Source organism: Diadema setosum, chromosome 11 (assembly GCF_964275005.1).
Source record: "Diadema setosum chromosome 11, eeDiaSeto1, whole genome shotgun sequence".
NCBI lineage: Eukaryota > Metazoa > Echinodermata > Echinoidea > Diadematoida > Diadematidae > Diadema > Diadema setosum.
In genome coordinates, this window is record NC_092695.1 from 11,663,976 (window position 1) to 11,689,252 (window position 25,277).

Sequence of the window (25,277 nt, forward strand, 5' to 3'; positions counted from 1 at the left end):
TTACAGAAAAGATGGTACACTGTAGATCCTACTCTACACTTCTGCATTGTTTCTAGTGTGACACTGCATAATCCTCTTCTAAGTTTTCTATAGACTCCAACACTGTAAAGAAGCTTTAATTATTTAATATTAATGAATGGCGGCAAACACTGACATTTGACTCCAATTGAAATGCGTAGTGGAGCAAAGGAGAATGGTGTGTTGAATAACTGAACCAGTGAAGATCGTCAACAATGGATGAGAATATGATTGGGCTCTGTGGAAAGATAAATGTTCATGGTGCTAACTAGCTTCAAGTCAAACATCGGTAGTCTCCTGCACAATGACAAAAGGAGGAATGCTATCCCATTTTTTATTGACTAGCTAACTGATGAGTTAAGAGATATGCACAGATTTTGGCTCGGTATAATCCCTTGAAAGACCCATCTGGCATAATAGAGTATCCAAAACTTCAATGTTTGGGAACTGTTCAGCCGAGCAATCTTCCAATGAAGGCAGAAGCAAAAGGATTACAACTACCTGCGACAAAATGTCCATCTTAGGATTTTGTGCTGGAAACTTCTAGTTGCCATTCAGCAAAGCAAGATGAACAAGTATGAAGTTCTCGGGATAGTTGGTGAAGGTAATGTATTTTGACATGGTCACTTAAGAACCAATTTTGTTTTGCCCTCTTGCTAACTGAGATAACACATTCATAAAATTCATGTTGATGCTACATCGTGTACATTTCATATGTATGTCAGGTTTTGGTCAAAGAGATACTTTGAGCACATTACTGCATGAAAAAAAAAAGGTTTTTCATCAAACTTCTGGTCACATGTTTTTAAAGTCTCTAACAAACTGTGCAAAGCAGCAAAGTCTACTGTATGCTTTGTATTCAACAGGTCTCTTGCAAATCCTGTCATATAATTTCTTCAAATTTATGTCTGTGCACAACTTGCGTGTATATCACCGAGTCTTCATCTGTGCATATAATTCTGACATGGTGCTCAAAGCAACTGAGACAAGTTACTGTGCTCATCAATGACATTACAGTTGAGAAGCCTGATTGATGCAGTGCAGATGTTCTCGTTCATAATACGATGTTGCCATTAGATGATCTTCTATTGATCTAGGCAATATGCATTAAAAATCTTCCTAGTATTTTTTTCCTATAATTTATTCTGTTTCTGTTGCTCAATGCGATTATCCTACATGTACACTGTACCCATGTAAGGATTTTTTGTTTTATTTTATTTTATCTTATTTTTATTTTTTTACATAATATTGGGTGTCGAGGCTGTTAATAAACATCATTTCCAGAAAACCATGACTGGAACATTTACCAAAATTTCTTTATTGCAAACCTTGAGGCAGATTGTTAACTTGCAGTTGTAGTAAAACATGTTTACAGTCTGTATGCCCACATGATAATGTTTTAAAGCAATTGAACTGGCTGGTCCAAGAGAGAGTAGTACTTTCTGTGATACTTGCTGACAATTCTGCTGCATGATTTACAATGAATATGATACCGAACGTTCAAGTCAAGTGAAGAGGTGTTTATAATCATACATGCAGTCACCGACATTAGTGAGAGTTCTAAATGGCAGCCCTGCTGCAAGGGAATGGATGGTGTTGGCCCTCAAGGTCCAGAATATAGGTTTGGACATTGAGTTGATAATTCTGCTGATTTGAGTCAAAAGTGTATCATGACTTTAAATTACAATTGTAGTTGATGACTGTTTGATATTGCACAAAGAGCGTTTATTGTTTACCAATATGTTTATTGCTTGATGTCCAAACACTTCTTACACTGCAGGCGCCTATGGCGTGGTGATGAAGTGCAGGCATAAGGTAAGAATATTCCCTCGGTATCAAATGCTGTCATTCTATGTGGTAGTTCCTCGATTCTTTTGTGTACCGGTTCTCCTTGTGTCAGAATCACTAGTATACTATTATTGCACCTTTTTTTTTTAGTACTAATGCACAAACCACATCTTCCTTTTAAAAATGTTATGATGACACAACACATTTTCCTTTTAAAAATATTATGATGACACAACGCCATCCAAAATGTTATGTCATATCCATTTAATAGAATACTAGTAAAACAAAGAACTACTATCTTTGAAATTACAGAGTTAATGTTGAATGTGTTTTTATTTATGGTAATTATAACAGAATTTAGACATTGAAGTATGTCTTTAAGAATGAAAAGTACAGAGTACAAATATTTCTTAGGTTGTAACTTGATGATTACATCCCTTTTCTACCTTGGCGAAAATTGATCATCTCATAAAGTTAGAGGTTTGGCAAGGGGTGTATCTTTTGTTTGTTGCTTTGTCTCATCTGTACAATTTGTGTGACAAAAATCATGATACATAGTGTCAACATTCTTGAAAATGATGTGGAGTACAATGCATGTTACAAAGCTCCAGGTATAACCTCACAGAAGGGCCCATCACGAGTATGAAGTTACAAATTTATGCAAGTTGTGTAGGTTATTAGTCAATATTGAAAGTGTCTTGTTTGTTCCACAATCAGCTCAGAAGTTCCCAAGGAAATTTTGAAAAATTTGAGATCTTGATGAAATAGTATGATAATAGAGTATCCATGAAATAATGTCTTTGATGAGTCTTGTTAAGATGTCTCCTACAATTTTTTTTTTTTTAATGATATGAACTTTGACATCATTTCATCAAACTAATACCATATAATTCTGGTATGCCATGAGTATAGGAGACAGCTCATCCAATGTCTGTTGTCGAGTCCAAATCAACTCGTTTCTGTGGCATTTTCTTTTCCCAGGAATCCAGAGATGTTGTTGCAATCAAGAAATTTAAGGACAGCGAAGGTTTGTCATGTTTAGTGTACAGTACTTTTCAATTGACCAGTTTCAGAGCAATTAATTTGTACATACTGTTCCTGACTAGAAGCCCTGATGAAAAAGCTTGCACCAAATTTCTAAGGAACTTTCAACTCTCCTGTATCTAGTATTCACTTTGCATACTATATTTTACATTAATTGTTCTTGAGTTTGGCAAACTTATTAAAGTTTCATGCTTATTTCTTTGTATTATTACAGAAAATGACCAGGATTGGTGCCTTGTAGTGTAATACTGATCATATATTATGCAAGTGATGAATGCAAGCTTTCGGTATTGTTAAACAATTTTGGAAAAGCCAACTCCATCAGTTTATTTCATGGTAGAATGATACAGCTCACTTCTAGAATCCTTTGTCAGAATTGATATTACAGCTGTAGTTTGTTTGTAAGAGTAGGGTTGTAAGAACCTTTGCTACAGGTTTGTAGATGTCAATTCTGAAAGTATTTTGTATAGTAAAAATATTCTTTATTGAATACAATCAGTTTTATTATTTAGACTTGTTATCTGGTTAAGAAGGGGTTGAAATGATGTGAAATCAGTTGTGAGAAAATTAAGATGAGTGAACTGATGTGGAGCAATCAAATGTTGTTATTTATTGTTTTGTTAGAGCTGCATATTGTTCATCAAACAGGGGAGGTCACATGGTTCAATCAATGCTCTCTTATCATATTGTATCTGTGCAGATAATGAAGATGTGAGGCGAACGATCCTACGAGAACTGAAGCTCCTCCGACAGCTAAAGCAAGAAAACATTGTTGAATTGAAGTAAGCTTTAGTTATTCCACAGTGGATTGTTCATGTCTGGTGCAGTGCAAGTCAATCTCCACATTTGAGTGTCAGAAGTTGCATTATCTTGGGGTTGTGGTGCATGAATAATGTGTGTGTTGGGTTGTCTTTTAGACTGAATACCATGGCTATTAGAACTGAGTGTGTTATGTAAATTACAACTCGTAGGGTTACCATATCTATTATGGAGACAATGGATACAGTGTGATTAGTGAACAATTGGGATAAGGGCTACACAGCTACTCCTTGAAGATCTTTACAGCTGTACCTGAGTTTTATAATGAATTAAAACACTTGTGCTTTTGTGTTTTTATATATATATATATATATATATATTTTTTTTTTTTATTCAGACATTGCATAAATAGTTTTCCTACATAAAAGTATTATGTACAGTAACCTCTTATTTCTCCTCAAAAGTTGCCTGTAATCATACATTTTATGTGTGTCAGGAGTCATGAATCAATAGAATTTTACAATACCCAAGTGTCACTTATAAGTTACCAGAAATACAAAACGGTGTAATGGAGACTGATTTTCCTTTATAATGTATGGCATCCAATCATTCCAGCAAAGTCGTGTCAAGAATATGTCTAGATACCACAAATTTTAACAATTACTGTTAGTGGTATGAAGCAAAATTTACTTAATGTCCCAAAGTTTAATGTAAAACTGTGTACCATTCATTGGTACACATTGAATTGTGCTTATGACCTACATTGCATAACACTATTTACACACAAAAAAAAAGAAGATTTTGTTCTTGTACTATTGTCTTTTGAGTTTGTTCGATGCAATCAAAGATAAAAAGAAAAGAAAAAAATGCAATTAAGCATTCAGAACAATTCAGCCTCTTGCTTTCAATAAAATTTGTTTTTTTACCCATAAATATACAGGACTTTGTTCAATAAATAAACTTTTATCTTGTGTTCATTATAAAACTTCAAAATTTAAGAAAAGACAATCCACTTTGCTCAAAATCTTACTGATATTTCCCATTTGTAAAGGCTTGCCCAATTTAGCCTACATTGTTATTGCTAATATTATAATGATTATTAGCATTAGATGGCTGCAATCAGCACTTAATTTTTTCTGATTATGTACATGAACACTGTATCTGTCATACATTAATGGACACATGTACATAATGTTCATCATTGTAGTGTACACTGTCAGAATTCAATGATACAAGAACTGTAGCTACAGAAATCATTAAGATCCTCTTTGTTCAAAACAGACATACTGTACCAAAGTCTGGCAGTACGTGTAGTAACTCTTTGGACATACATGTATGTACGTTACATTTCTAAAAAGCATGTTTGTGAACAACGCTGTCTTTTCCTCTCTTTAGATGTTAGCTAGGCCCCATGCTTTTGCTCTTTGCTGTCTATCCTGTGTGTTTGCCTGGATACATGTATGTTTTCCTGCTGTTTTCCAATTCTCATCACTTGCCATTAATCACATTTGTACCCACGTACACAGAGAGGCCTTCAGACGGCGAGGGAAGCTCTATCTAGTCTTTGAGTATGTTGAGAAGGTGAGTCAGAGCAATTTGATATGCTTCAAAACATCTGCTGCCTGCTTCCCCCGCAGCTTTATGAAAGGATCTTTTCCCCCTAAGATTTATGGTTTCGACACCAGGCCAGAACCAAGCCTTGGGGCTGTTTGGGTATCACATGTCAATATCCATTATGCTGTTGTGATCTGCTCACCCACTGTGTAGGAGCACACCTTGTTAATAACCAGCTTGCTTCTACTGGGAGACTTTGCCATGAAACTTGCATGTTGTGGAAAAGCTTTCATTTAATAATTGAGGTAGTGGTGCAACTTAATTGTCGTGCTGCTAAGCATAGCCTAATGTCCATTTCTTGTAGTATTGTAGGCGGGGATTTTGTTGTGTTGTACTGAGGAGCGTGCTGTGCTACCGTATTTGATTTGATGATGGTCCATAAAGTAGTGTGTGAATGGCAGCATACACTTCTTCCACAAAGATCTGATTTTTTGATTGCAGACATTTGATTATCAAGGAAATTAGGACAACAATAATTGATATCTATTTTTCTGTTTTTATGTGTGTGTGTTTTTTATTTCTCATTTACTTTGATAAAATTTGAAACACATTGATTCAGATGATTACATTAGGTTTGCAATCTTGAATATCACTTAGGAGAAATCATGCATAACTATCGTCAGAATTCAGTTTTCATGTTCCTTGCCAGGTTTTATTCAATGAAATTGATGTTATTCAGATTCATGAAATTCTTCTGTCGAGATGTTTTTTATTGCAACCGTTGACAAATTGCCGTACATCGACGTAAATAAGCACTGAATTGATACTTCAGCTCAGTGCTTATTTACGTTGATGTCTACAGGGCAATTTGTCAATCAGTGACAATGAAATTGATGTTATCTACACCTTTTCCTTAAATGAGGCACTGTTTCTGTCACCTTTTTACCGCTTGTGTGTACTACTTGTATGTACGATTTTCTTCCAGAATATGTTAGAGCTGTTGGAGGAGATGCCTAAAGGCGTACCTCCCGAGAAAGTTAGGTAAGAGATTTGCAAAAATATCTACTGAATATTTCTGGGTGTCTGGATGGCATCAGTGTGTGTGTGTGTAGGGATATAATGTCTCGATTTCAAAGAGTTACAGAACAATGATACAGTGCTCCCCCATTGAAACAGACACGGTTATAACAAAATTTTGTTTCAACGAGTACAAATTCAGGTCTCAAAATTATTTTCTGTATATATGCCTTTATATACTTCTTGTTGAGCTATAATGAAATTTATAAAGTGCGAGGACTTTATGATGGGAGTTGCGTGTACAGTGCACTCCCGTTATAACAAACATGGTTATAACAAACTTCTGGTTACAGCGAAGTGAAAATTCAGGCCGCAGCGTTATCCACTCTATGTATTTTTATTGTTTATTTGTTTGGTTATAGCAAATTTTTGATATAAGGAAAGAAAACTGCCGGTCACATGGTATTTGTTATAATGGGAATCCACTTTAGTAGTATAGGCAATGCAGTTGAACATGTGCTGTAAAAGTGATTATTTTTGCGTATTTTGATAAGTAATTTTTCGCGCTCGACCGGTTAAGATGAATTTCACTTGTTTTTAATTCCGCAGAATCAAGACATTTATTACCTGCATAATATGATGTGCAAAAATATTTGCATGTTTTTTTTTTTCCTGTGCTGGTTTCTGGTCGCGTGAAATGCGCAAAGATTTCCACACTGCAAAAATTTCCACTTTTACAGTATCTGTATAAATGGGCAACAATCAATATAAGGTACACTTGCTAATTGGTAGGATTTGCATACCACTTCCTATAACTGTGATTTTTTTTTTTCACCTCATTTTGGTGCTGTGGTTATTTGGGTTAGAATTAATCTGCTCTCACAAAGCCTATGCAATTATGCAGATGATACTGCATCTTTTAATAGAAGTACCGTCGTCACTTGTTTCCGATATTTTAACATTGGACCAAGAGTTGTGGATAGATTTCTAAGAAATCAGTGTAGGATAAATACAAACTAAAAGAAGTTCTGTTTAGTAGAGTGATGTCTGGCAGGCCCATTTAGGAGGTTGTGATGAAATGCAAAATCTTTTATGTAATGCCAAAGATTTTGTGTATACATGCCTTTTACCAGGCTGGTATGAAATCAATCATACTTTTTTTTTTCTTTCATCATCAATTTGGAGGCCATATAGGAGATGCAAATCCTAAACCCTTAAATTTTCCCAGTGGATGGATGGTTTGGTTTGGATTTTTGTACTGGTAACAATTCAAACAACATGCTTGGGAGTAAATGGGGGTGGGGAATTGAATAGGCTGATCAAGTTGTATATGAACTGAGATACTGCTTCTCACGTAGTATTGCATTGCAGGTCATGAAGAAATTAGAGTCCTTCCTAACTGTGGTAATTTAGAAAGGTCACAACAGTTATTTCTTGTGATGACTGTTTATTATGTTATCTCATGGGAACAGTTTTAACCATTTTATGGTATTATCAATGATTATCTTGAAGCTGATGACATGCCGCCATAATATTGCTGGTACCTTTCCCAGATGTAAATGCACTGTAGAATGTTTTTGTCATGGAAAGATGGTGACATAATGAGATGTGATAATTGTCATTTGTTTAAAAAAAATAATAATAATTCCACTGTTGGGTATGTATGTGTCATACATTCAACATAAATAAAAATGTAAATAACATTGATTTGTTTGATTTTTTTTTTTTTGTTCTGGCCTTGTAGGAGCTACATTTATCAGTTGATCAAGGCCATTCACTGGTGCCACAGGAATGATGTCATACACAGAGGTAATGTCAGAAATAGGAAATACTTTCAGCTTGATTGCTCTTCACTGCCTGCAGAGAAGGCAGAACATTAATGTTTTATGTTTGACATAAGCTACATAGTGTATAGAAAGCAAAATTTGCTGGATCGTTTAAGATAAGATGTTAATGTTCATAAGATGTTAAATGCAATGCAAGAATCAGTTTCTCTTGTGTATATTTAGTAAACATTCAACAGTTCAGTTTGAGTAGGAAGAAAGTGAAGTGATACTTCGTGACTGAAGTGCAATGTCATGATTTAATTGCACCAATACACTGTCTGTGTCATGATTAATGAACAAATTTGAGAAGCAGATTTAACAAAATTTGTAAATTGGTATACAGAATTTGGCTAGAACTTCCACACAGCAGAATGTGGGCAGAATGTTTGCCAGACTCTTGTGCATGGATATACTCCCTTGTTCTCTCCCTCTGTCTCCTTGTCTCTTTCTCTATCTCTGACTCTCTCTCCCTCTCTTTCCCCAACAGACATCAAACCTGAGAACCTCCTGATCAGTTCTAATGACACCCTCAAGCTGTGTGATTTTGGTAAGTGATAGACCGTTTCCATGTTTGTTACATGAAGTATAGGCAAACACGTGAGCTCAGCTCTCTCCTGGTATTGTGTGTGGAGGTATTAATGTGATGTGATAGTGTCTCACTACCATATCAGTATCATGCTTCTTACAGTGGAAAAGTCTTGACACCACAAGGGCTGGATTTATTACTTGCCATAATTGTGTACAGCTCAATCTAATTCCACTGGATTTGCCAAATTAATGTGAGTCTGAGTTTGGCATCTTCAAGGATGAGATGCAAAACTAAAGGAAAAAACCAACGTGTCGACAGCACAAGAACATGAGCAGCAAAATAGTGCCATTGATTCAGTTTGATATTTTGTGAGATGTGCTAAAATCTTGACAGTGGCAGCTGAAAATCCCCAGTGTGCTGATGATGAAAATGATGATTGTGGTGATGATGATTATAAAGTAATAATGTTGATTTTATTTATCAAAATGATGTTAATGATAATGATCATTATCATCTACATCATCATCTTCATACTACTACTACTGCTACTACTACTACTACTACTACTACGTACTACTACTACTACTACTACTACGATTATTACTAACAATGAAAATATTGATTGTGGTGATGATGATTATAAAGTAATAATGTTAGTTTTGTTTATCAAAATGATGTTAATGATAATGATCATTATCATCTACATCACCATCTTCATACTACTACTACTACTACTACTACTACTACTACTACTACTACTACTACTACGTACTACTACTACTACTACTACTACTACTACTACTACTACTACTACTACTATTACTAACAATGAAAATGATGATTGTGGTGATGATGATTATAAAGTAATAATGTTGATTTTATTTATCAAAATGATGTTAATGATAATGATCATTATCATCTACATCACCATCTTCATACTACTACTGCTACTACTACTACTACTACTACTACTACTACTACTACGTACTACTACTACTACTACTACTACTACTACTACTACTACTACTACTACTACTACTACTATTACTAACAATGAAAATGATGATTGTGGTGATGATGATTATAAAGTAATAATGTTAATTTTGTTTATCAAAATGATGTTAATGATAATGATCATTATCATCTACATCACCATCTTCATACTACTACTACTACTACTACTACTACTACTACTATGTACTACTACTACTACTACTACTAACAATGAAAATGATGATTGTGGTGATGATGATTATAAAGTAATAATGTTGATTTTATTTATCAAAATGATGTTAATGATAATGATCATTATCATCTACATCATCATCTTCATACTACTACTACTACTACTACTACTACTACTACTACTACTACTACTATGTACTACTACTACTACTACTACTACTACTACTAACAATGAAAATGATGATTGTGGTGATGATGATTCTAAAGTAATAATGTTGATTTTATTTATCAAAATGATGTTAATGATAATGATCATTATCATCTACATCATCATCTTCATACTACTACTACTACTACTACTACTACTACTACTACGTACTACTACTACTACTACTACTACTCTACATCATCATCTTCATACTACTACTACTACTACTACTACTACTACTACTACGTACTACTACTACTACTACTACTACTACTACTACTACTACTATTACTAACAATGAAAATGATGATTGTGGTGATGATGATTATAAAGTAATAATGTTAATTTTGTTTATCAAAATTATGTTAATGATAATGATCATTATCATCTACATCATCATCTTCATACTACTACTACTACTACTACTGCTGCTACTACTATTACTACTACCACTACTACTACTACTACGTACTACTACTACTACTACTACTACTACTACTACTACTACTACTACTACTACTATTACTAACAATGAAAATGATGATTGTGGTGATGATGATTATAAAGTAATAATGTTGATTTTATCTATCAAAATGATGTTAATGATAATGATCATTATCATCTACATCATCATCTTCATACTACTACTACTACTACTGCTACTACTGCTACTACTGCTACTACTACTACTACTACTACTACTACTACTACTACTACTACGTACTACTACTACTACTACTACTACTACTACGACTATTACTAACAATGAAAAGGATGATTGTGGTGATGATGATTATAAAGTAATAATGTTAATTTTGTTTATCAAAATGATGCTAATGATAATGATCATTATCATCTACATCGTCATCTTCATACTACTACTACTACTACTACTACTACTACTACTTCTACTACGTACTACTACTACTACTACTACTACTACTACTACTACTACTACTACTACTACTATTACTAACAATGAAAATGATGATTGTGGTGATGATGATTATAAAGTAATAATGTTAATTTTGTTTATCAAAATGATGTTAATGATAATGATCATTATCATCTACATCACCATCTTCATACTACTACTACTACTACTACTACTACTACTACTACTATGTACTACTACTACTACTACTACTACTAACAATGAAAATGATGATTGTGGTGATGATGATTATAAAGTAATAATGTTGATTTTATTTATCAAAATTATGTTAATGATAATGATCATTATCATCTACATCATCATCTTCACACTACTACTACTACTACTACTTCTACTATTACTAACAATGATAATGATAATACAGATAATAACAGTAATGACATAATAATATGTTATCAAAAAATCTCTACTTGAAATCGTGTATGTGGGAGCGATCTGATGCAATAAATGAATCATCATGATACATGAATTGAACTCTGTCTTCACTTAGCTTCTCTGCGATCACATGACCATTTGTAAACGTCCAGATGATTTTTGTTTTACGGTAGTTATGCACCAGCCCTTAAAACAAATACAGTGTATTATCTGATAAAGTGATAAGTGATAAACCATAAGGGGTAAAATACACATTACAGGGAAGTTGATAGTAGAAAATCAATATGTGCTTTCATTTATCGGCATTTTGATCAAGAATGAACTTGAAAAGTACCACCATGGCATTGTGGCATGTAAAAATTCAGAGAATTTGTAATTTCATACACTGTTTTACTACAAAATCTGGACATTGAGAAACATGCTTCTCAGCTGTCGTTTTACCCCTACTTTCTTTTTAAGATGGTTGCTGTATTCATCATTGGAAAAAACAAAATAAAACAAAACAGATGGCTGAATTGCTTGCCATGCCATTCATACTAGTGAAGCCGCTGATTCTATGCATCGTGTTCACTGCTCATTCATACTATTACTTACATTTTCAGGATTTGCAAGAAATCTCGATGGAAACAGTTCAGCCAATTACACAGACTATGTTGCAACAAGGTGGTACAGATCCCCAGAGCTTCTATTGGGGTAAGTTAGAAGAGTTGTCAGTAGGCTAGAAGATAACCCTTTAGATATATGCTACAAACAATATCTATCTGATTTATTAAGATTTTTTTTTTTTCAAATGTCGCACAAGAGCATCCAATCTTTAGATCACTCAACCTGCACTCAAAATATTCTCTTTCTTTTCTCTCCTTCGTTTTTGAGTAGTCATGTACTTCAATAGACAGGTATTTGTAATTTTCTGTGAACATTTCATAAATTTGTGTAATAACTTGGCTTTTCCTTGTTTCCTTTTTTTTGGGGGGGGGGGGGCAGAGAGGAGGATGAAATATCACATTTTTGTTTCCAATAGAAATTCAGTTTCCAGGCAGAATAATTTTACATTGAAAGGTCATCTTGTTCTGAGTTTTTCATAGGATGTGCAATCATTTTCTTTCCATCTAGTAAGCCTTACACTTCTAACACACTCTAGTCCAATATAATACAGTATATTTCAACAGTCTATTTTAAGACCAGTTGTAAATGTTTTCTTTAGATGAATAAAGTTTTTATGTTGCAATAAGGAATCTGCATACATGTAGCAATATACCTATATTTTCATTATTATTTTTACAAACAATTGTCCTTGACTCATGTTAGTAATACAATTTTTGTACTTGAAAGGGGGTCTAAAATAAGGGGAGAGGGAATGAAGTTTGCAAAGAAAGAATGTGTGTTGAAAAATTTTGCTCATAGTTCCATGTAATATTTAACATTCTTGCTGTTCTAGGTGCGCATATGGCAAGGCGGTGGATGTGTGGGCCATAGGCTGCATTCTTGGGGAGCTCAGTGATGGTAATGCCGTCTTTCCTGGAGAAAGCGAGATTGATCAGCTGTTCATGATCCAGAAGGTGCTAGGTCCTCTACCCCATTACCAAATGGCCGTCTTTGACAGCAGTCCCCGTTTTTCAGGGCTCAAGGTACATTTCTAGAAATCTTGTGTATGTTTTTTCTATATATTTCTATATTTTTGTGGCATAGATAATTGCTTTTAGTTGTAAGTCAAAAAAAGCGAAAAGCCCAAATGGTTTGCACTCAGTGGCTACAAATGTCTTAATCCAAGTATTTTTTCTTGATCTTTTCAGAGCTGAGTTTTCTTCCCATTCAAAAGTACTATTTGTAGAAGGCAAATATTTTAATTTCTTTTTACTCTGATTTTTGCCCATTCAAGATCATATGAACTGTCATCAAGGGTTATTTTGATGCCTTTTTGTTGTAAAGTTCAATTATATAATTATCCATGCATATATTTTGTATCACACATTATGACTTACTTCCTAATTTGTTTGACAATATGAATTGACAAATGTATACTTTGTAGTACCGGTATGTATTACCTTTTTGTTTGATGAAAATAAGTATGATTGAATGGAATTGAATGGAATTGAATTGGAAGGACAGGTTATTTTAGGGTTCAGTTTGGATTGGTATTGCCATCAAGCTTCAAATGATTCTTTAAAAATCAGTCAATGACCGTAATACGTCCATATGTTCACAAGTGAATGGATCTGTTCTGTGTCTCCCCCAGTTTCCTTCCATTTCTGTGCTGGAGCCTCTAGAAAAAAAATATGCAGGAATCATCAACGGTGTTATGCTGGACTTTTTGTCTGTGAGTTCTGAGTACTTCTTTGAAAAAAAAAGAAAGAAAAAAATTGGATCAAGTATCAAAGTCAAGGATAAAGAATATCTATTAGTGTGTGGAATGATTTCAAAGACTTGTTGACCAAAATGAAACATCTTTGATAGTAGCATCAATGGTGACAATTAAGAGTTCGATCCTACCATGTGTAGGGCCAGAAAAGGGTCAAAGTTCATGAGAGAGTATCTTATTAAACTTGTAATTACAGCCTGTCAGGTCGATCTAAATCAGTGTCTTTAGAAATGTCAAACAGATCAAAACTACTAAATATAAATGAAGAAGGGCAGAAAGAAGCATATGTTTTGATGTCCGTATGTCCGTTTTCAGTGCATAGAGAAGCATTTGCATATTATGCACTTTATAAATGTATAATAGTATTATTGTTATTATCATGTATGTAATATGTATGTTTTGAAGGTTTCAGTATTCAATCATTTACATGTATGTTGTGATTTGGAGTGGACAGTCAAGTGAGGGATATCACCATATACATGTGTATCGTGTAATCTACAGCACACACTGAGATTGGACCCAGCTGAACGCTTCACTATCGACCAGTGCCTGGACCACAGGGCATTTCACACTGAAAGGTTACTGCGGAATGAGATCAGACCCAAGTCTGCCTTCACAACAAGAAAGTATGAAGAGGACAGTGATGAGCAACAGGATGTCCCAGCAAGGTTCAGATCTACATTGTACTTTCACTCTAGATTTCAGTTCTGTTATGTAATATTAAATTGCTGTACGAGGAAGTGGTCCTTTGTGCATCTCAAACAGAAAATTGTATTCCGTATCAGGGGCAATTACTAACTTATGTGCTCTCTTGGATACCAGATGTGTTTCTTTATGGTTGATCAGTGCTCTTTCTCTCTCTCTCCTTCTCACTCTCTTCTTCTCTATCTATCTATCTATCTATCTATCTATCTATCTATCTATCTATCTATCTATCTATGTATATCTCTCACTCTTTTTCTTTCCCTGTTCACATGTGTACTTATAAGCCGATCAGTCTCCTTCTATACCATTAGATTAGGGGCCTGTTTCATAAAACTTGTCATCAGTGACAACTGCCACATTTCTATCACAAATTTGCTCTCAGCCAATCAGATGCAAGGATTTCAGTAGCTTGTCACATCTATGACAACTTGTCACTGATGACAAGTTTTATGAAACGGGCCCCTGTTCATACCTTTTCCTTGAAATGCTTTGAGTAGGGAAGCATTTGACAGAATTCAATCTGAGTTAGATTCACACATTAGATTTTGCAGCTGAAAACATCTGACAGAGATTTAAATGATAAACATAGAATTCTGAAGTTCCACATTTTATGAGATGGTTCTAAACCCTTTTGCATATGTCAACTTGAATTGTTACTCTACAAGTAAAGCTAATTTTAATCTTACAGGGCTGGAAAGAGGAAGTCAAAGATTGTGTTTGTTGAGAGTCAGGACTCTCACCCATCCAAAGAAAGTGTGAACACAAGATACCAGCAACACTTACAGTCCAAGGTGCACATCTCAGACACACGCTCAGAGGCAGATATTGACGTCAGTCACAGCCAGACGGATGTGACAGTGCCGCCGCTGAAGTTCCTGAAGGCCAAGTCGAAGAAGGCATCCAAGCAGAATCCAGGAGACTCAAACTACCACAGTTCACAGGGGCAGGTCCCTCTCCAATCCGCGGGTAAGAATATTGCCGGATTTCTGAAGAGCTACACGCTCGGGGAGCGCAGGGAGCATATAATCGACACATCAGGATCTTCCAGGCAGACTAAGTACTCTCTCCTCAGCAAAGGAGGCATGCAGGTGATTGCTGATCAAAACTCTTCTAGTGATCAAACCGCCGCCCAAGCCGCATTGCAGCGAAAAGAGCAACAGAAGAAACTACCTCACGAACATATCGGTAATGCCCGCACAATGGATGATCCCGCACCCATGCATAATGCAAACACTGCAAAGAGTTCTAAGAACGAGAGCAGCGAAAAGAAAAGCAATGCGGAGGACACAGAAGAGGGTCAGAGTAAAGTGTTGTCTCATTGGAGCATGGATGGTGGGAGTGAGGGGAACCGTCAGAACACTCACTTAACTGGGGAGAGTCACACTGTGCCAGACCACATGGGGAGCAATCCCTTTGGGAAATACCTCAAGAGTGCCTACAAGAAGCATGGTGTGGATGGCGAGAAGAGTAGGAAAGAACCTCCAAATGTCACGGCAGATCAGGGTGTTGACAAACGCAAATCTAGTAGAACAATGAATGCTGAACATAGAACATTACAGGAAGATAATGTCAATGTAGTAGAACATAGTGCCACCAAACTTGATACAAGACCTGGTGGCAATGAAAAGTCTAAGGCTCTGGCCATACAGCGGGTAGAAATGTGGCAGATGAATGATAACGACAGAGCAGTGGATGTCAGGGACAGTATGATAGACTCCAGTGCAGGAAGGACGATTCCAAACCTTGACACTGGAAAGCATCCGCTCTCCATCACAGCTGAGACGCCACGGTCACTGCTTCCCGACCAGATGAGAGCCTTGGAAGTGAGTGGGTATCAGACTGGCAAGGACACTAAGCGGACAACATTTGATGAGCCATGGGACCGAGGAGACGAAAGACAAGCCATGGACATGGAAGGCAGGGTAAGTTTTACACACACTGTGTAAATTTGTTACAAATATTTCATGTGGAAGTTTTCCTTGAAGCAGTATCTGTGCCACAGACATTAATCAGTGTTGAACCTCATTCCATAAATTCATCAGGTGACACTCGTATTACATTCTATTTTTGACAGTGCTAAGACTAACATGTAACTGGAATTTGTTGCTAGTTGTGACCATGCAGCACAAGACTTATGGAAAGGAGCACTGGTCAATATTTCTGGTTGGCTTGAAGACATACATGTTTTGGGATGACAAGGTCAATTTCTGTGGAAACAGCAATCTTCTCCCATCAAAATGTAAAGCTTGGTAGAAGATTGAGGGGAAACTGTGCACAGTTACCAAGTAAAACTTACTCTGAACACAACGTAAAATTTCATCAGCACAGCCATGAAAATTTGATCAAAATTAGATCTGAATGCAAGAAGTTATGAAATTGTGCAGTTTTGCTAATTTTTGTGAAACATTTATCCGACTGTTGATATGCAAATGAGTGAGCTAATGATGTTATCACCTCACAGGTTTCCATTGAATATGTACAAAAAGAATGATGAAAATTCAATTTTTTTTGCTGTGAAAGTGGAAAGAACATTATGATTCCAGGCCGAATAATTTCAAAATGATGATCTGTCAGATATATTAGGATTTTGGACTAGGGTAAAGTTGTGTCTAAGCAATTAAACAAAAACTGAATCAATGACATTGGAATATTTGATATGGTTTGAGACTGTATTGAATTATCACCTGCCCTTCTTGTTCAATTGCAATCCCACAGCAGCATGAATCAGAAGAAGCCAATGTGAACATAGATTCTTCCTACATGGGCCACAACTTAACCAGCTCGGCACTGATGCCGAGAGACAAGGGTCGCCATGGTAACAGTGTGGGCCAGGCAGCCCCTCCCCCTGCATCTCAGGAGCGAAGAGGGAAAATACAGCTGCCTCAGCAGATTCAAACAATAGGTAATCATCTCAAGCTGAATTACATGAATACATACAATGATCAAGGTCAAAATATGCAATGATAAATAGTTGATGAGTACATTAATTTTCTTTTAGATGCATGCCATATCACTGTCTCTTCAAGTAATGGACAAATTTCTATGCAGTGACCCCCATGTTTTGTTATTCTGTTGTTTTTTCGTCAAGTTTTGTCATGGTGTCTAACATTTGGCAGTCCAAGACAATCAAAACAATTCTTCACAATACATCACTCACTCCTTGTCACAGGAAGCAGCTTTTATAACCTTTGAAATGTTAGGAAATATGTCCACTGCATCGTATGCAATGTACAGTTGTACCTTAGGGTTTGTATACTTCTTGTATAGATAGAGTTATCAAAGGAACAGTACTGTGGAATATGCTGAAGTGCATTTTGGAGAAAAAGCTGTTGCAACATTGTCTGTTTTTTATCAGATGATCATTTTGATTATGCTTTTATTATTTTTATTGATATCTATTTTTTGCTGCTGTTTTGTTTTTGGTTGTTTTGGGGATCACAATTTGTTTCGCACGATATTTTGTTTAAGCTTCATCACTCCAGTTATGATATAGCTGCTGAGTTCCAGGAATAAAATGATTTGGCAGTCCAGAATTGTTTTCCTATGCAAGCAAGCAAATGAGCACTCACATACTTGCATTTTTTCCTCAAAGAATTTGATGCTGTCATGGATGCTCCAGCCCCGGGCCCAGAGGTCTTGCCAGTACCCACGGGCAAGCAGGCCCCATTCAGGAAGGAGGGTCCCTTTGAGTCCAAACCTGTCAGTCTTGTCGATACACACACTTGGTGAGACGAACACATATTTGCATTACTCTTTGGTCTCCAAAGTTTGCATGATAGTAATGTGATGGGAAAATTATATTACAGATATCGGTAAATGAAATTTCAAAGTGGTACCACATCCATGTCATATTAGGTACACCCTGTCTAACATTACTGCAAAACCAGAAACATTGGCAGCATGAAAATTTCGCAAAATGGAGCAGTCAGCCTTTTGAAACTTTCATGACTTGCCACCCATGATGGCGTACAGCATTGTACTGGCATTCAGTGCATTGTGTACATGGAAAAATTTGTGTGCATTTTACCTTCTTGAATTATAGCTGCTTTTGAAATTCACAATAGTTTTATGCGCATGAAAATTTTGGGTTTTACAGTACATTACAGATGGCTGAAATTTGAAATCTGAAAACTTTAGCATGCATTTCACTTTCTTGAATCATGGCTCCTTGCGAAATTCTCAAAAGGTTCATGCACACAAAATTTTTGGGTTTTACAGTACATTACAAATGACTGAAATTTGTAAGCAGTACCATGCACATTCGTGTCACACAGACAAACTCGGTCGTACATTAATATGTAAACAGCGTAGGGTCAGTTGAATGTGCTTACGTACTGATCAGCTAAGCAGATTTAACAGATGAAAGCTCCTTCCACTCAGTCATGCCATAGTTCCTAATTATGACACAGTGTGTCGCTAAGAAGTGCAAAGCAGAATTGGAATCGCACCTGTCACCCAAGGGATGGGACTAGTGTTGCACAGGAAATTTACTAGCCGTAACATGAGCAACTAAAGCAACTGTAAGGATTCCACAGCATGGCACATGTGTGAATGTAGTTTGAAAAGTCATAGAGATGTAAAATGATCAGTTATCTATTAATGGATATTGTTTGCATATGTATTTGTATGGGTAAGTCCACATGCTTATTTTCAAAACTTTGCCAGTGTTGTACACTGTGTAGTTGTGCTACAAACACTCCCCATTAAAATAACAAAGCCACAGCATGATTTCTATTTCCACTTGGTGTCCAGCTGAATGTTAAAATAAGCCATTTCAACTGGTCTGTCTGGAATAGTTTTACCTTATTGTACCTCCGATGTTGCCAAAATGTAAGCAATTCCCTATTGAATTTTTGATGCATGAAAATTTTAACAAGAAACCGAAAAACATACTGGAAATGAATTACATGTACAGCTTACTGCTAAAAGATTGAATGGTCTAACATGTGGATTGTCATTGGCATTGGTCTGTTTTACTAGGAAAACCAAGGACAACAGCTTCCCAACAGATCAGCAGTGGCGAGAGGTGCATAAACGGAAGAAGAAGAAAAAGACCTCAGTAAGTGTATGAATTCATGCATGCACTCGTGAGCAAATCCTCGATTTGCTGTGACAGTGCAATAATACAATATGTCTCAAATAGCCTGTCTAGCCCGTTAGTGTTGATGTCTGTGAGTTTCCTTTGGAAATGGCACAAATCTCATGCTTGTACTGAGGTCACCATACATTACACAAGTGAAAGGGAGAAATCATTAGGAATAGATGTGTAAGCAAGCCAAAAATATAAGATTGAAAAAGAAGAGAGCACGACAAGTCAATGCAGATGTTACCTATGAAGTTGAAACAGATAAAACTGTATTATTTACATTCTAATGCTTCACTTTGCTGTATGTCTTGAACAGTCCTTCTTGAATATGGACACTCAGGACAGGATTGGGGTCCAACGGGCCATCTACCAGGCCCGTGACTGGGATCGCCGGTCTCCTCCAGATTACATCAAGAGTCAGAAGTCCCTACGAAAACTTTCACAGACTCCAAGCTCTGATAAGGTGAGAAGATTTCTTGCATGCAGACTTTCCAGTTTAGGGGGAAGAGAAATAGTGTAGTATAACAAAGTTCCAGGTTTTGTAATATATTTACCAATTGATATATAGCACTTAGGACAATTTGATTAGCATGGATTGAATGGAGTGAATCTTCTCCTACAAGGTACTCTACTACTTGATTTGCAGATGTCTCGACTCCAGCCATTGCCGAAGCAGCTGCCCCAGCTTTCACAGCAGCAGAGGATGTCTCCACCAACGCACGGTGATGACACAGACCTCCCCAGTCCCTCCGGCCTGTGGCATGCCCACTCCCACCAGCCCCTCCATCACCATCACCAGTCCCACCACCAGCAGCACCCTCACCACCGCCACTCCAAGTCAGACCCAGAGCAGCGGCAGGACGTCTTCGCCACCCACGCACCCCTGAGGCCCATCACCCCGGGCAACGCGCTGGAGTCTCACCCAACGGACTCGGCAGGTCTTCCTTCGTACAGCCAGGCGATCCGCGGATCAAGACCAGGCACTTGTGCATCAGACGTTAAAGTTGTCAAGGAGACAGCAATATAGATGCTCATACATCTCATGAGTCAACGAGTGTTGAATAATCCAGATGTATTTTATTTCATGCTTTTATAAAGATTGCATATAGAACTATATTTTGACTGAGGACATCAGAGTATGCATTCTCTTGTGTCCTTGTAAAGTTCAAGATGACTGTGTCAGCACTGTCCTTGCTGTTGTATAGTCTCTGTGTTGTCGGGTATTCTAGTGCATGAAACTAAACAGTGCTAAAAATCTTCATTCCATATATATTTTTGTGTGTGCTATAGGCTCTCAAAGAGACTTGGATTACATCAAGCAAATATAAACTACTTTTAAGGGTAGTTGTGGAGTAGCTTTTGTCATGTACCATGAAACAGGAGGTTAATGTTGTCGAGGATGTCATATATTTTTGATTGATGATTGCCTGTCAAATTATAAGGTTGCTTCTGAACAATAATAGATGTGTAAGAATTCATCTATTTTTTGTTTTTGTGACTGTGGTATGGTTAAGCTCGACTCATTATACCCACCTTGCCCTTATCCCTTTTGGTTCAGGATGATAAATTCATAATATTCAGTATTACCTGGTACATAACCCCTTCTACCTATAGCTTCTTGACAAGATGTATTCAAGACGCTCAGTATTGTGTACAAGCCTATGTTCACCAACACTCAATATATTTTGTCTATATTACATACATTAGGCTATAGGCCTTTGACAGACCATGAGGCACAGCTCATGATATCTTAGTGATAGATTCAGTCCATTCACTGCCTTTTTGCTACCACCTTGCAAGTATAGAAGGAACACTACTGTCTGACTTGGTTGTTCTGTGGTTTATCACTGGAGTAGAGTTTTTTCCTGTGTCATTTGTGCAAGCATCAGTGATGATATTCACTGTTCAAAGCTATTTGAGAAGAAGAAGAAGAAGAAAAGAAAAAAATAAACAACCTCTCCAGAAATGTGTAATCAGGCAACATATTATAGCTCTATCTAGTGATATTCGGATTGTGACATAGACTCTTTGGAATATCTAGAATATACGGCAATTCACGAAGGTTGATGAGACAGCAGTGGAAATGTTAGCCTGAAATGTGAGTAGCTCTGTTTTTATTAATAAATAACATAGATGGGAATATTCTTTAAAGGTGCACTATCACATCAATTACAGTGTGTATCATTGGAAAGGTAAAGGACTGAAATACACTTATAGTTAAAACCGTACACAGCTTGACTTGGCAGTAGGCTGCCATGTATATAGTGACTATACGATATAATAGCTGTAGTTAACCGATGGTAACATTCAATTTGTGACTTTCTTGTTAGGTGTAGATCTAAACCTGCATATGAAATATTTCATTATAACTTACAGAAATATATATATATACCTCAAGTACACAGAGACTATGAAAGAAAGTAAAGATTGTATCCATTTGTCTTTGCCAAACTGAAGAGCAGTTTGGCCAGAAGTGTTATAAAATGCTTGTCTATGAGTTGCCATGTAGTTTCCAGATTTTATGGGAAATGTGAAACATTGTAATGAAGGGCCAAAACAAGGATTAATGTGTGAAAACTTGGTGAGATGCCTTGAAGTGAGTTTTGAGCAATGGTAGATCAAGTTATTTGTTTTTCTTATTCGTGTGTTCTATATACACTTGTATATTCCATTCTAAGTAAGCCGTTCAGAAGGCAGGTTTATATTCTAAGTTATTCATTGCAGCTAAAGGTTAGCCAGGTGTGGAGGTCTGAATAGAAGTGTAACTTATCCGAGTCCGTGCCAGAGAAAACGTTGTATTCACAATATTCCGTCCTAATTTTTGTGTGCGTGTGTTTCTCAGAGTTTTTTGTATTCATACACATGAAGTTTTTTAAGGGTAGTTTTTGTAAAGGTTTTGCCAGAGTAACCGGAAAGTTGTATTTTCTACAAAAATAAATCACTTCAGCTTTAATAGCTGGCATATACCAGCAAACTCAATCAAAAGTAAATGTTGTGAATGTGACTTGATGTTTGACAAATCTTCATTATGCATTCGACAGTGGGTGGACATTACGTTGAGCCTTCACTCTAGATTTCTTGGCTACTGTATTGGAAAAGCCTATTCTAGACAGACAGACAGACAGACATATGTACACACACCCATCCACATACCAACTCACACACACACACACACAGACACATACACATACACACTTACACAGACACACAAGCATGTGATTAGTATTCGCAGTAGCAAATATTGATGGCTAACTGGAAGAGGTTTGAAACGCTCAACATCTCAAGACCTTGAAATGTCAGGGGTAAATTTACTGCATGATATAGCTTTTAAGTGAGGAGAACTATGTGCCTGTTATAGATTAGTTTTGTAGTACTTGTTTGATTAGCTTGTGAAGGAGGTGCTTAGCAACTTCATGAATTAGTTATTTTGTAGATGTTTTTATTCGTTTCTGTTCTCCTAGAACTGGATCAAATGTGATTTTTCATCTGTTTTGTTTCATAGTGCATTGTAGCCTGATTCTTGAAACCTCCTACCCTGTGGGTATTTTCTTCCTTTTATTATCCAATGTAGCCATTGTCATTTCTGATGCACATGTCAATTATATTCACAGGGAATTAATGGACTGAGAGATTAAAGTTTAATCACCATATGACTGGCGTTTAAGGTCAGAGATATCGATGAATGAATGAATGTACTTGCGTGTTTTTTGCCTTGTGTTTGCGCTGTGAGAGATGTTGTAGCCACAGAATGGGATGAACTAGAATGTATGGGAGTGCCCTTTGCTTGTCTTGAGAATGCAGCCTCTGGAAAAGATGCCAACTGTTCTTTATATCGTTTTTTGTTTTTTTCTTGCAGCATTTTGTACTTTTTTGGCCAAAATACTGTAGGTTTCATGGAAAATACTTCTTTTCCCAAACTGTATGACTGCACATGTCTTTTGCAGGGAGAGCAGAAATACTGTTTTTCCACCAAAAATATGATTTTCAGCCCTCCGAACACTGCAATGCTGTTTACAAGCTTGACTCTGGGTGTCATGTGCTGCACTTACAACATGTGTAGGACGTGTATGTGAAAGGGTTTGAAGCTCCCATCTTGCATTTATAAGCAGTCACATTTGAATTGACGTCAGACCTTCTGTTAACCATCATAAACCATCATAATATGACAGTATCTTGCAGTAATGTCCCCTGCTGGAATTGACACTTGCTAGGTATGAATATCTGTTACCTTTGACATGGACCTTTTACCTTTCAACTCTACGATTTCATGCAAATACTGTACGAGCTGAAATTTTCGCATACAGATATTTTCGCGAATTGCTACTTGGAGGACATTTTCGCGTGTTGTTAATTTTGCGGTTGCGAGGGTCTAACTGAACTTAGTTATTCGCGCGTTGATATTTTTGTGGTTCAAAGGCGATTTGTGAAATTCGCGAAAATAAAACCACTGTGAAAATTTCAGCTCGTATAGTATTTGTCTGCATATGTGATGATGATGATGAAACAGCATTTATATAGCATCATTTATCTGTAGAAATGTTCAAAGGTGCCATCCTGGCAACTAAATTGTGCTTTCATTGGACATGATTTCTAGCTGAAGTTATGGCTGTTAAATGACTTGAGTAGCTAAATTAAGGTTAGCATTGGTTTTATTATTGAAGGAATTTGGGCCAGTATCCAGGGGCGGATACAGGAATTCCGTAAAGAGGGGGCGCCTTAAATATAAAATTAAAGTGAAAACAAAGTTCTTGTAAGGGCCTGAGAACCCGTCTGGCACCATTTCATATTTGCTTGCAATATATCGAAAGAGTCTACAAAGAAACTTACCTGGCTGACGCGGTTTGCCGGAGTGATGAGTCGTTTTGGAGTATTTTGAGAAAAATAATAAAAGTCGGTAGACCGACTTTTATTCCAGAAGGCTCCAGACTAACTCGGTCTCAGGGAAAACTCAACCCTATTTCAGACAATTTACACACAGTTGGTGATCGCCATGTTCATCAGTACTCTGTACTACGGGTACCAAATGAGGCCTTGATGAGCAGACGGGAAAGTGCGTGCTAATCCTGTACAAAACAAATGGACAGCGCACGGTCCTCAAGCCTATATAGTATACGCACATCACCTCAGTTGCTGAGACGCGCGGTCTTTGAAGTTTTTGTTGTTGTTTATCAAGTGTCTTTGATTGTTTTTAGAGGTGCTTGAGAGGCGCACACTAATTTTGCATGCGCGCCAAAGAGGTTTTTGATGCGCGCGTTATAACAACTCGGACCATTACTGCGAGTAGCCAGAACGCTACAATGTAGTTTATACAGGCTGCTCCCATATGCATAGTACAACGCTGTACAATCCAGAGGGACAATCAATACAACTCATCCCGCCGTCAAGCAAAGCGAGGCCGAGTTATCCCCGAGTCCTGACCCCGTTCGGGTAAGTTCTGAGACTGAACGTTTTTGGTTAATATTTCCCATTTTCGTCGTTACCCATCGAATATCTTGTTATTACAGCGCTATTCCGCACATTTCCTAGGCATACGTGCACATTTTGGAGCAAAATTTGACAACTTTTGCAGGCGTACCAGAACTTTGTTTGGGCTTTAAAGGGGGGTGCACGCACCCCTCCCCATTATTTTCTTTTTATTTCTTTTGTTTTAAGGAAAAAATTAAAGGGGGGGGGGGGGGGCTCCCGGTACACTCCCACTGGATCCGTCACCGAGTATCTAATGAGTACATGTCCATCTCATACCTTAGCCCAGTATCAAACCATGCTAACATAATCCTAAAAGAGATCTGGGATGTACATACACACGAGAGAGATCGTGCCTCTCGAGCCCTTCAGGGCAGAGCAGAGACAAAAGTAAGAATGACAAATT

At 36.9% G+C, this 25,277-nt stretch overlaps 1 protein-coding gene across 1 annotated transcript; it reads left to right on the forward strand.

Annotated features, from left to right (window-relative positions):
* The first annotated feature begins 147 nt into the window (after positions 1-147).
* LOC140234720 (uncharacterized) lies at positions 148-23,102 on the forward strand. The gene is made up of 18 exons (XM_072314757.1): positions 148-622; positions 1,799-1,833; positions 2,788-2,833; positions 3,551-3,632; positions 5,136-5,190; positions 6,149-6,204; positions 7,925-7,989; positions 8,494-8,553; positions 11,861-11,951; positions 12,697-12,886; positions 13,495-13,575; positions 14,119-14,285; positions 15,011-16,244; positions 17,038-17,224; positions 17,915-18,047; positions 19,303-19,381; positions 19,725-19,871; positions 20,055-23,102. Exons 1-18 carry the CDS (start codon positions 586-588, stop codon positions 20,433-20,435), a joined length of 3,126 nt encoding a protein of 1,041 aa, XP_072170858.1. The 5' UTR covers positions 148-585; the 3' UTR covers positions 20,436-23,102.
* The last annotated feature ends 2,175 nt before the right edge of the window (positions 23,103-25,277 follow it).

What these genes read in the sequence shown, in the direction of transcription:
- LOC140234720 (XM_072314757.1), top strand. Translation starts at nt 586, where the DNA reads ATGAACAAGTATGAAGTTCTCGGGATAGTTGGTGAAG. An exon ending in GTACCTCCCGAGAAAGTTAG is followed by an intron (nt 6,205 to 7,924) that starts GTAAGAGATTTG and finishes CTGGCCTTGTAG; the next exon opens with GAGCTACATTTATCAGTTGA. An exon ending in CCATGGACATGGAAGGCAGG is followed by an intron (nt 16,245 to 17,037) that starts GTAAGTTTTACA and finishes GCAATCCCACAG; the next exon opens with CAGCATGAATCAGAAGAAGC.